Source organism: Morone saxatilis, unplaced genomic scaffold, assembly GCF_004916995.1.
Source record: "Morone saxatilis isolate NCDOM2014 unplaced genomic scaffold, NCSU_SB_2.0 Contig22, whole genome shotgun sequence".
Taxonomy (NCBI): domain Eukaryota; kingdom Metazoa; phylum Chordata; class Actinopteri; family Moronidae; genus Morone; species Morone saxatilis.
In genome coordinates, this window is record NW_023339785.1 from 835,557 (window position 1) to 849,154 (window position 13,598).

The 13,598-nt window shown below is 44.3% G+C and overlaps 1 protein-coding gene across 2 annotated transcripts in view; it reads right to left on the reverse strand.

The window, feature by feature from the left end:
* si:ch211-235e9.8 (uncharacterized protein LOC100002196 homolog) overlaps positions 1 to 12,504 on the reverse strand; it is a 26,784-nt gene extending 14,280 nt beyond the window's left edge. The window contains exon 1 of one of the 2 annotated variants that reach the window (XM_035669598.1): positions 12,338 to 12,504. In XM_035669598.1, coding sequence (XP_035525491.1) covers positions 12,338 to 12,413 — 76 coding nt within the window. In that variant the 5' untranslated portion in view covers positions 12,414 to 12,504. The remainder of the gene's footprint in view (positions 1 to 12,337) is intronic. The other variant, XM_035669599.1, reaches the window with a different exon arrangement.
* Between the last annotated feature and the right edge of the window lie 1,094 nt (positions 12,505 to 13,598).

Genomic DNA, 13,598 nt, shown 5'->3' on the forward strand with positions numbered 1-13,598 from the left:
AATATCAAATAGGAAAATGGAGGGTTCTTTTACTCTAGATTTAATGAGGAGACTGCTGAGCTCTTTACCCTGCCTAATTTTGAATTAGACCGGCAATATCTCACCAAAATACACACACACGCAACAATTGACAATTTTAAAGGAGTTATATTACCCAGCAACATCTACGATCTTGCACAACACAGTGTCTCAAAAGTAGTAACCATCTAAAGTGAATACTGCATTATTATCACTTCAGTACCTTTACCATAAACTTAAGTTTGCGATTCACAATCACACAGCTCTTTTTTAATACCTTTGTTTGATTGTATAAACCAAAATGAAATATAAACAAAAGCCGCTGAGCATCTCAGGTATGAAAAAAGGAAATTGTCCCAAAAGTTCAACATGAATGAAAAAAATAAAAAGCAAAGGGAAAATATGAGTATGGCATGCAGCTCACAGGTCGCTACCACCCATCTTCCACAGCGCGCCGCACGGAGCGGGAGGGCAAACCCAGCAAACCCCCCCCACCCCACCCCACAGCGAGGACGGGGAGCCCGACAACGCCCGAGCCACCACACGAAGAACAACACAGGAGCACGAACCACAAGCCGGAACCAAGCAACAAACCAAACCACTTTGGTGATTTTTTAGGCTTGGACTTTCCAAAGACAGCCAAGGGACATTATTCGAAATCATTTTCTAACTTGGGTAAATTATTTATCGATGTGTGTACACTACTGTTTAAAGGACATCTCTCTAATAGAGAGGAGCACCAAACTGTCCTCTTGAAATGATTGCTGTGAATGTTTAGATTAGAAATGTTTTACTCAAGATAAACCTAGAGAGACAGTATAACAGACCGTAGCTAACAATGAGGAAACAGTTCAATCAGTAAAAATATGAAAAATCTAAACAGCAGCAAACACATTGTGTGGCCTGCGAACTCAGAATATTGTGTCCACATGTTGTCTGAAAGTGACCCTTTCTGTGCTTATGTACATGGGGATGCATGAAGTCAACATGAGTGTTAGCAGGAGGTGGATCAGTGCCATAAGGAGAGAAGCAGGAGGTAATTTATAAGAAGACATGCGTAGGGGTAATTTATGGGTCCAATGTATTACGATTTTTCTCATTAGTGTATCAATCATTTGAAAATGAGAATCGTCTGTGTTTTTGTTATCTTAGAGAGTGAGCTGGAGTTTTGAGCAGTTTTCCCGCCACCCATAAGTTTCTCCTAACATATCCCTACACCTTGGAGAGGCAAAGTGGTATTGCAGTTGGTTGCCAAGTTGAAGTGCAAGTTGTAAAAAGTGGATATAGGAAAGATAAGATGTACCTTTATTGAATCCCCCATAGGAGAAATTCAAATTCGACACCCAGCATAGGGGAATATAGGTGCAAAGAGAACAGAAGTATCAATAAGAATCACAAACATAAGTGAGAAAATATAATAGAAAATAGATGGACTAATAAAGTGAAAAAAATATATACACTTTATGCAATATGCAGCGTAAAATGGTGGGCAAAATATTTTTGACTAGCTTTGACTAAAAAAACTAAACTGTATGTGTGCACTTAAAGATAAATATTTTGTGCAAAAGTGAGGCTGGAGTTAAACCCGGTCTTAGTCACGCGTCAGCGGCGGTGTGAGGGTACTGTCGGTGCTGCTGGCGTTGCTGGAGTCTGATGGCGCCGGTAACAAGCGCTTTTGATACTCGAGGCTGATCCAGTCTGTGGCTGAAAAGTGGCTCCTATGAGCTGCCTCCAGCTCACCGTAAGAGAGACACCACAAGTCCTGATGCTCCTCCCCAGCACCCCCACAAGCAAAAAAGAGGACACTGGCCCACCTACAGAACTGGGTGAACAATATACGCGAGTGCACACGTTGTGAAAGTGGACGTGATCCTTCTCCAGAAGAACAGCCTGCTCTGTCTTTCGTAGAGAGCCTCAGCTGGTGATCCTCTCCAGTCCAAGTTATTGTTGTTGAGTGTCACCCCAGGAACTTGTAGGCTGTCCACCATATCTACCCTCTCTCCCCTAAATCGCAACTGGGCCCTCCACAGTTGCGATTCAGGGAGATTGCGCGGTGAAGTCCACCACCCGCAGCTCTTTTGGTTTTTTCCCTGTGTTTGAGCTGTAAGTGGTTTCTGTCGCACCATCCAATGAACTCTCACATCAGGTCTCTGTCATCCTCCTTCCTATCATTTTGAATACACCGACATGGAGGATCATTAGTAGAACTTCTGAGGCGGGCCCACATCTGGACGCTTGGAACAGAAAATCTGAGGTGTACCCACCGGTGAACTTCCTCTGGGGGTGTGCCAGTGCTGCTTGTCACCCAAGTTCAGACAAGCCAGCTGTACAGTCTGACATACTGTGGTCATCTCAGTGAGGTAGATCCGTAAACAAGGTCGACAAGGTCCCTGATCCACTGCATCACAAGGACGCTTCTCTGCGCCAGCCGCGAGAGGCTGGACCGGTGTCCAACATGCACTGGAGACACAGTCCAAGAAACATGGATGCCTCAGCGGCTGCTCTGTGGCTTCTCCGGTTGGGTGTAACCGCTCTGTGAAGCAGGTAGATAAATGTCCAGGCGAGTCACATACCAGAGGTCTGCTGCAAAACCAGTCTCAACCAAAGGTCACCATTGACATGTGAGTTAAAGCTACAGGCGTGTAGACATTTGAGCGAGTGCTGGATGTTCTTTTTTGGGAACGAACTAAGAGCGAATCGTTCCAGAATCTCGGCACCTATTCAATCACAGGATCAGAAAGATGCTGGAAACACTCTGCAGCTGCTCTGCGCACAATCAATGTTAGGGAAAGGTATATTATATCACTAAATTTTGACCAGCGTATTCAGCACGTATTGCATTTTGTACACCAAAGAGTGGTAGATTAAGGGGAAAGTTGACATCAGACTGTTTAAATAGCTGGTCTTAGCTTCTGGGTCCTGAAAAGGGAAGCCCAATGCAAAAAGTGTGTTAAAGGTCCCCAATGTGTAGAATATAAGGGTGCTTCTTAGAGTAGTGTAGTTGCTGGATTACAACCCCCCCCCATAATCACCCCAGGACCCTTTAGCCCAGTCAGAAGGATGGATTTCTAATGAGTTTCTTTATGTCGAAAGCCTGAAAGTCAATGAAAGGTAAAAACGTGCAGGTTGAAAACTTTTTAGTATGGCTAGAGGAATATGATTGACTAAGTAAAGCTGTAGCCTCTTTTGAATTCACTTCAATAGAGTAGAAGTTTTCTGGGGGCCCCCCTTTTTTTTCCTTTATATTTTAATGTTGTTTCAGTCTTATGTCTATCTTGGTTCCAGTTTGTCTTTGTATGTGAATAGAAAAAATAAAATTCTCCTTCTCTTTTCAAGGGGGTTTCGTACACGACTCCTCATACATGCCACTTTGCTGGTTTCTTTGTTTGGCATAGTTAAGTAAATAAGTACACTATTAAAATCTTCTTCAAACCTCCTCCAGGTTCTACCTAACAGCTCCTCGTACACGATTTTTCTGTTCTCTTTGGCCACTGATAGAATATAATACATAAATAATTTAATCTCCTTTGGTTTCCGGGTTCTAACGACTCCTCATACATGCATCTTCCTCCTGACTGTGGCATTAACCACCGCCTCATGACCAACGTTACCGTGTAACCATAAATTGCGCCAAATGGGGGCAGGGCTGTTCCCCCCTCCCCGCACGTTTCTCTGAGCAGACCGGAAACACAAACAAGCGTTTGCTGAAGCTGCAGCACATTCCCGTTCGTACCCGGAGAGCAGCAGATGTTTTCCTGCAGAGCCGGCTGGCAAAGGTTGATGGGGGGCCCTTTGCACGGACAGCCAGCCTATAGGGTTTGCCCCGGGATTGGTGAGTTCCCGATCAGCCACAACCGGACCGAACGTATTCGCCGTTCTCCACCACCTCTCTGCGCTAAGAATGTGACCGTTCCTGTGTGGGCCATGTGTGGCCATGTGTGCTCGCTGGAATAGTCACACGCCTGTCAACTCATGTGAATGTCTCCGCATAGCTGCACACCCCGAGCCGCAGGAGCAAATACACATTGGGTGTTGAAGTGTCAAGTTCCGCCTATTTAGTTGAATTTGGGATGACCGCGCTTTGGTGTGCACTTTTAATGTATGGTGTTTAAATGTGTTCATTTATTGAGCTTGTACATTTCTATTGCTGCTCTGTTGAGATATCGTGTAAGTCGAGGCCCTGGTTGGACTGTGTGAATAAGGACTGAGCAAAACAATAGATGTCATTTCCTGCCAGTGTTAGGAAACGGGATGTTGTAACCTCCGGTCCTGGTCCAGCCTTGGTTGGTCCGTGACTTGAACTATTATGTTAGACATTTTTAAAGCGGTGTATGCGAACCCGTTTGGATAACTAATTGACCCAAATATCACTGGTTTTGTTATTCTGGTCCTGAAGCCGTTCCGTTCATCTGATTGGCGGGGCGCGTGTTAAACGTTAATGTCACAGGCAGCGTAACATTGGTGTATGAACCTTCAGCCACTGTGGGCGGAAAAGGTTAAGTGATGTGGGAATACATGTTTATGCCCGCTGTCGCGTCAGTGTTGGTCGCGCGTGTTGACTTGGTGGGGGTCCACACGTACAAGAGTATACAGGCACGAGCTTAGCGTAACTTACACCCCTGAAAGGTTCGCATGAAACGTATGGCTGCACCGGTCCTGATGGGAAACCCTCACACAACCGTGAGCCGACCCCCAGGTGGAGACACTGGAGCACTAGGAGACATGGACACTAGGAGCCAGTTCCCGCCAGGGTTTGGATGGGGGAAAGGAATTCTGCAAGAGTCATTCTATACGAAAACCGTCCATCGAATTAAGTTACGTTGGGTATCTGAGAAACCGCCGCTTCATTATCTTGGAGAATACTGAAAGTCAATATGTCCCTGCAGTATAAGACTGAATCCACTCGCAGGGGGGTGAATTAAATGGGGCTTCACAAAATTTTGAAAGGCAGGTTTTTCCACCACCCTAATTTTGTGTTTAGCATTTGGGGGTTGAAAAAACCTCCCAACCCTTGGGAGTCCAAGCCGGTATTCCCCTGGTTTACGCCGACTGCCTGTTTTGGTCAGGTTACCTCTTTGTTTTCTGACAGGCTTGAGTAAAGCCTTGACTTTTGCATTCAAGCGAGGCATGTTTGGCCCGAAAGGTGGTTCTCCACTGTGTTTGCCTCAAGAAGCTCGTGCAGCATTACACATTTTATAAGGGCGACATATTCCTATAACATCTTCTCATTTTTAAAGAATTCCCTCAGACCTGTATCCAAGAAAATTGTGGTTTTTTCTTTTTGACAAATACTAATTCCCAGCTTAACATCATTTAAAATTTAAGAGCTATCTACTCTCACTCTTCTACCCCGTCCATTTACAGAAGGGATTCGCGCGGGAAGCTGAGAATGGCTGTGAGAGTGTTTGAGGGGGAGCCGGGGTTGCGGGAGGAGGAGGGAGGAGGGGAGGAGGGCGTGGATGATTATTTTGGCAAGCGGCGATGCCGAAGGACTCTGCCCCCTTGGGACGGGGGCGAAGGGAGGAGGTGACTCGAATTGGTTAGTGGGGGGGGAATGGTTATAAAAAAGAAGACAAGAAAGCCATGTGGTGTTGGATGGGGGTGGGGGTGGGGGAGTGGGGAGGGGGTGGGTGTGTTTGGGGGGGGGGCCGCGGGGGGAGGTGGTGTGTGTGGGTTGTGGTTGGGGTTGGTGGGGTGCGGGGAAGGTGAGGTCCACGGGGGAGGGTGGGTGCCGGGGTGGGGGGGGGGGGGTTTTTTTTTTAATTTTTTCTTTCATTTTTCTTGTTATTTTTTTCTTTTAGGATTTTTTTTTTTGGTTATCATTTTACTATTACGTATTTTTTTTTTTTTTTTTTTGTTTTTTTTTTTTTTTTTCTTGTGTTTATCTTTTCTTTCTTGTTTTTTTTTTTTTCTTTTTATTATCCTTCTTGTTGTCTATTTTGCATGTCTTTTTTTTTTTTCTTCTTCTTTCTTCTTTTTTTTTTTTTTTTTTTTTTTTTTTTTTTTTTTTTTTTTTTTTTTTTTTTTTTTTTTTTTCTCTTTTTTTGTGTTGTTTTGGGTTTTTTTTTTCTCTTTTTTCTTTATCCTTTTTTTTTTATTTTATTTTTGTGTATTTTGTATTTTATAGTGTCTTATCATGGCCGCTCTACACCTGTTCGGATACTCTTGAACTGCTTCTCACAATGGTCATAGAAGTTGTAACCACTTTATTCAACTCCAATACTAAAGACTTGAAGCCGATTACCGGTATACGCAATAACCAGGCCGTCCATGTCAGCCTGGGCCACCCGGATTATCTCCTGAGCACAATCCATCGGTGAGGTGGTTACATACCCCTCAAATGAAAGGACGCCAACACGCACACATACTCAACTTCTACAAGAAGCAACTTGTCTTAAGTTTACAGTGTCTTTTTCCCTTTCACAGAAGTTCCACAATCTGGAAGGGCATTCATAGTTACACTACTTAGAAAGGATCTTCTCCATTGGTGCTTGTAGGGGTATTTGTCCACAGGTGGCTGGTGGGGATATGCGGATGTCTTCAGCCGATACGGGGAACCCAACCACTGCCGTTCTGTCATGGCCAGATGCCAACAACCGATAACTGAAATTTACAACTTTGTTTCTAACCCGTCGTAGTTCCAATCAGCCAAACTGAAGGGTAAAAGAACCCTGTGGGAAACAGTAAGTTTTTAGTTTCTGTTCGGCTGGGGCCTTTGCCAAAAGCAAAAATACCGGATGGTAAGATGTAAAAGCCCGCCTTTCAAGTGGCCTCAGAAGGTGGCCGTCTACAAGTCAGGGATCCGCTAAATTCTTCTACCGCATTGGTACCTATCTTATGCGCTTGAACAGTTTACAAGATTGCAACTAAACTGAATACCATCGCCGTCCTTGTATTTGATGACCCCTGGGAAAGAGAATTAGTGAAGTGTGTAGGCAGAAAACTTACGACCGCCGGCCAAATGCGCAACAAATGCCATTTTAAGGCGCTTTAATCTAGAAAGCCAATGTATTTTTTTGGTCAACCAGAAAAATAGGGGGTTCACATGGTGGGGGCGAACCGTCGGTCTTGTAGAGGAAAAACCCACCTCTCTAAGGTTAACAGGGAATAATTCTGAATGAGATTGATACACTAATGGAAAACTACCATTTGAATATTACATTATATCCAATATATTATCAAATGAACCACATGTACGGAATGAAATTGTTTCTTCATGTACGCATTACTGTTGGAGCTATTTCATCTACTGATGCCGCAGGTCACTTCCACAGTTACGCGATGTTACCAAGTAGCCGTGAGGACCAAACCCAAACACTGGCCTATATATAGGGTGTTTCGGCGGTTTTTACACCATTTTCACCCACTTCCTCTTTCACACACTCCTGGAAAGGGCGAGCGTGAAGCGAGGGAAGTTGTGATCTGCAACCTCACACCCCTAAGATGTCACCTAAATCCCTACACACTGGATCCTGTTGTCAATGAAAGCAATGTTGGCTTTGTATTGTCGAGCTCCTAATTATATTATATTTTATTGTTATTGTTATAATAATAAATCGTTAATTTTATTATCTGCTCTGTGCTAGTATTAATAATGATTAGAACAAGTACATTGGAAATACATATTGTGAGATCTGTATCGAATCGTAGAGTTGCGTGTATGCGAAAATCTATCGGAATTGCCATATGCAAGAGCTGCAATATTTTGATGAAATTTTAAAGATGCAGCATTATAATGAAAGTAACTAGTGCGCCTCAGAGGTGGCTGGCTCCCAAATTGTCCCCTGGTTTTGTTTGCCCTAAAACTAGGCAGCTCCCATCTTTGAACTCAGCTAGCTTCACATCTTGCGTAACCTTCTTTTTTTTTCTTTTTCTGTGTGGATACCACTGCGGCTTTTGGGACCCAGCCAACAGTCTCTCTACAACCCCACAAAAAAACCCCCGGCTGCATACTGTGTTCCAGGGCTTGCTCGTTTGATGGAGAGACGTGATTTCTTGGTGCTGTGGCAGTAAGGGTGTTAAAGGGAATGCTGATGTAAGAGGCGTTGACTCCCCAGTCCAAAGTTTGCATTCATAGTAAACAAAGCTTGCTGGCCATGCATTTCCTTTAGTGTCGCTAAAAGTGTTGTGCCAGCGGATAGGAAAATGCTGTAGCCAAAGTCAAGAACAAAAAGCCCCCCCCCCTTTTTTGCTGAGTCAACATGAAACAGGGTTTGCATGTCTGCATCCGACCTTGCGACCTGAGTTGCATCAGCAGTTTCCTCCCACCACTCTATTACCTGAACTGCAGTGTTTAACAGTGAGCCTAACTCAACATGTCTTTTCTTTCCAGGGTGTGGATCACCTTTGCCAGGCCTAAAAACCACTGAACAGCATATTTCCTTGGCATCTAAATCTATTGGTGCCTAAAGCCAATCCCAAGAGCACGAGGAGGGCACTGAGGCCAATTAAAGCGCCTTGAAGGTGTGCTCCAATCCTTTCACAACCAGAGAGTGAGGCTCTAATGGGCTTTGTGTGGCCCTTTCCGCCTGTCCTGCCAGGATCTTATCCAAAGCCACAAGGGTCTGCCCCAGGGCCATCGATAAGCTGGCGAGCGACTCGGGATTGGAAGCACCCTAAGGCGCTTTATTGGCCTCATGCCTCCTGCTCTGATTGGCTTTAGCACCAAATAGATTTAGATTGCCAAAAATATGCCTGTCAGTGCGTGTTTTAGGCCTGCAAGGTGATCCACACCCTTGGAAAGAAAAGACAGTTGAGTTATGCTCACTGTTAAACACTGCAGTTCAGGTAATAGAGTGGTGGGAGGAAAACTCTGATCAACTAGTCGCAGTCGGAGCAGACATCAAACCCTGTTTCATTTGACTCAGCAAAAGCTTTGTTTTACTTTGGCACAGCATTTTCTTCGCTGGCACAACATTTAGCGACACTAAAGGAAATGCAGGCCAGCAAGCTTTGTTTACTATGAACAAACTTGGACTGGAGTCAACGCCTCTTACATCAGCATTCCCTTAAACCCTCTGCACACACCAGAGAATCACTCTTCCATCAAACGAGCAGCTGAACACAGTATGCAGCCGTTTGGTGTAGAGAACTTGGCTGTCCAAAACCGCAGTGTATCCACACAAAAAAAAAGGTACGCAAGATGTGAACTAAAGGATTCACAATGGATGGGCTGCCTAGTTTAGGGCAAAACAAACAGGGACAGGTTTGGAGAGCGCAGGGCCACCTTGAGGCACTACCGTACTTCATTTATAATGCTGCATCTTTTAAAATTTCATTCAAAGATATTGGCAGCTCTTGCATATTGGCAATTCCGATAATTTTAGCATAACACGCCAACTCACGATTCGATACAATTCACAATATTATTTTCAATGTACTGTTTTAATCATTATTAATACTAGCAACAAGCAGATAATAAATTAACAGATTTATTATTATAACAATAACAATAATAATAATAAATAGAGCTGACAATACAAAGCCAACATTGCTTTCATTGACAAAGGACCAGTGTGTAGGATTTAGTGACATCTAGGGGTGTAGTTGCAGATCACAATTCCCTCGCTTCACCCTCCCCTTCCAAGTGTGAAAGAGAAGCTGGCTGCAAAATGTGTAAAAACCGCAAACACCCCTATATAGAGCCAGTGTTTGGTTTGTCCTTCACGGCTACTGTAGAAACATGGTAGACTGTGGAAGGTGACCTGCGGCATCAGTAGATAGAAATAGCTCACAGTAAGGTAATGAAAAACAATTATTCCTACATTGTGGTCATTATAATATTTGGATATATAATAATATTCAAATGGTAAGTTTCCATTAGTGTATAATCTCATCAGAATCATTTGTTACCTTAGAAGGAGGTGGGTTTTTCCTCTACAGACACCGTGGTTCGCCACCATGTTGAACCCCCATATTTCTGTTACCAAAACATTGGCTCTAGATAAGCCCTTAAGCATTTTTTGCGCATTTGGCGGCCGCAGTAGTTTCTCCTACACACTTCACTTATTCTCTTTCCCAGGTCATCAAATACAGACGCGAGTGGTATTCAGTTAGTTGCAATCTGTAACTCAACCGCTAGATAGTAAATGGTAAAAAGGACTACTTGTAGAGCACCTTCTGACCACTTAAAGCGCTTTTACACTACATGCCGTATTTTGCCTTTGCCAAAGCCCACCGAACAGAAACTAACTTATTCACAGTCTTTTACCCTCAGTTGTGCATGAACTACAGGTTAGAAACAAGTGTGAAAATTGTCAGTTATCGGTTGTTGTTGTTGGTCTGGGCCATGACAAGCAAGTGGTTGTTGGTATCGGCTGAAGACATCCATATCACCACCACCTGTACAATACCCCTACAGCACCCAAATGAATTCCCTTTCTAAAATAGATAAATGAATGCCTTCCAATTGTGAACTCTGTGAAAGAAACACTGTCAAATTAAACAGTTGTTCTTGTAGAAGTTGAGTATTGTCGTGTTGCCCCTCATGTTGAGGGTATTAACCACCTCCATATTCTCAGGAACTAATCCGGTGCCCAGGGCTGACATGACCCTGTTATTTATACCGGCTAATCGGCTCAAGTCTTAGGTATGAGTTGGAGGGATAAGTGGTGAAACTTCATGACCAGTGGAGGAGAAGCAGTTCAAGAAGTCACAGGATTAGAGCATGATAGCCTTCTCCGGTTAAGTGGGACCACCGGAGTGGAGGAGAGGCTGCAATGCCAGGGTCTGGTGTCCAGCAATATTTGTCCGATCTCTGAATGGAGGTTGGGAATGGAGTGGACTTTGAGGGAATATAATCACCTGCTTTTTTTTTTTTTTTAACCTTACTACAATGAGCCACTCTTAATAAAGTGGGAGCAGATCCTTTTCGCTGCCATTGCCAAAAATCAGTGTTTCTTTAGAAATTAACATTTCCATATTCATAGACTCTGGAATTTTTAAATGGAGGTAGAAGAAGGAGTAGATGTCTTTAAGGATTTTAATGTGGGAATTATACTTTGTCAAAAAAAAAAACACACATCTTGATACAGGTCTGGAGGGGATCTTTAAAAATGGAGAATGTTATAGATATGTGCCATAAATGTGTAATGGCTGCACACACTTCTTGAGGCAAAACATACAGCAAACACACTTTCGGCCAAACATGACATCTGAATGCAAAAGTCAAGGTCTTTACTCAACCTGTCAGAAACAGAGCTAACCTGACAAACAGCCAGCTGACAGCGTGAACCAGAATAGCCGCTTGGACTCAAGGTTGGAGGTTTCACAGCCCAAATGCTAACACAAAGGTAGGTGGTGAAAAAGCCCCTTGTCCTTCAAATTTGTAAGCCCATTTTCATCAGCGATGATCAGTCATTATACTGAGGAACCTATATTGACTTAGTATCTCCAAATAATGAGCAGGTTTCTCAGATACCAAGTCACTATTGAGACGGTTTCTCGTTAGAATGACTTGCAGAATCCTTTTCCCATCACCCTGGCGGAACTGGGCCTCCTAGTGTCAGTGTCTCCTAGTGTCAGTGTCTCCATGGGTCGCTCACGGTTGTGTGAGGTCATCAGACCGGTGGCACGGGGCCATACGTTCAGCGACCGCAGGGGTGTAGGGTAGCTAGCTCGTGCCTCTGTACTCTTTACGTTGGACCACAGTCACACGCGCACACCACGTGACGCACAGCGGCAACCATGTTTCCACACTAACTTTCCCCACAGTGTGCTGAAGGTCATACACAATGTATACCTGCTGTACATTAACGTTTAAAGCCAACAGACAATTCAATGAACGGAGCTTCAGACAATAAAACGTGTATGTGGTTCATTAGTATTAACGGTTCGCCATACACTGCTTTAAAATGTACTAACATATAGTAAGTATGGACACAGGCTGACAGACGGAGGATTACACATCCCCCGCTCTGCCTAACACTGGCAGCGGGTACACTGAGTGGTTGCTCAGTGTCCTTATCACACAGTCCAACCAGGGCTCACGGTACACCGATATCTCAACGAGGAGCAGCAATGAATGTACGCTCAAATAAATGACACAATTTAAACACCATACATTAAAGTGCACACCAAAGCCGGTCATCCCAAATTCAACTAATAGGCGAACTTGACCTTCACACCCAATTGGCAGCCATAGTGCTCCTGCGGCTCGGGGGTGCAGCTATGCGGAGACATTCACATGAGGACAGAGTGTACTATTCCAGCGAGCACACATGGCCACACATGGCCACACAGGCAACGTCACATTCTAGCGCAGAGAGGTGGTGGAGAACGGGAATACGTTCGGGCTCCGGTTGTGGCTGATCGAACTCACCATCCCGGGGCAACCTATAGGCTGCTGTCCGTGCCAAAGGCCCACACCTTTGCCAGGCCGCTCTGCAGGAAAACATCGCTGCTCTCCGGGCTACGAAGGGAATGCTGCAGCTTCAGCAAACGCTGGATGAATGCTCCGGTCTGCTCAGAGAAACGTGCGGGGAGGGGGAGGACAGCCCTGCCCCCATGTTGCGCAATTTATGTTACACGGTAACGTGGTATGAGGGGTGGTTAATGCCACAGTCAGGAGGAAGATGGCATGTATGAGGAGTCGTTAGAACCCCGGAACAAAAGGAGATTAAATATTTATGTATTTATTTATTCAGTGCCACAGAGAAACAGAATCGTGTACGAGGAGCTGTTAGAACCCTGGAGGAGGTTGAAGAAGATTTAATATGTACTTATTTACTTACCTATTGCAACAAAGAACCAGCAAAGTGGCATGTATGAGGAGTCGTTAGAACCCCCTGAAAGAGAAGGAGATTTTATTTTTTTATTCACATACAAAAACAAACTGAACCAAGATAGACATAAGACTGAAACAAAATTAAAATATAAAGGAAAAGCAAATTCACTTATGAAGTGAATTCAAAGAGGCTACAGCTTTATTAGTCAATCATATTCCTCTAGCATACTAAAAAGTTTCACTGCATTTTTACCTTTCATGACTTTCAGGGCTTTGACATAAAGAAACTCATTAGGAAATCCATCCTCTGCTGGGCTTAAGGGGTCCTGGGTGATTATGGGGGGGAGTTGTAATCAGCAACTACACTACTAGAAGCCACTATATTCTACACATTGGACCTTTAACACACTTTTGCATTGGCTTCCCTTTTCAGGCCCAGAAGCTAAGGACCAGTTATTGTAACAGTCTTATTGTGCAACTTTAAATGCAATACGTGCTGAATACCTGGTCAAATTTAGTATATAATATACCTTTCCTACATTTTGTGCGCAGAGCACCTGGCAGGAGTGTTCCAGCATCTTTTTGATCTCTCCCTGAGGTTGAATAAGGTGCCGAAGATCTGGAAGACTTCTTGCTTAGTTCCTGTTTCCAAAAAAGGACATCCCAGCGCTCTCAAAGGCCTGTAGCTTTAACGTCACATGTCATGGTGACCTTTGTGAGACTGGTTCTGCAGCAGACCTCTGGTATGCGACTGCCTGGACATTATCTACCTGCTTCACAGAGCTTACACCCACCTGGAGAAGTCACAGAGCACCGTGAGGATCATGTTCTTCGACTTCTCCAGTGCCTTTGACAC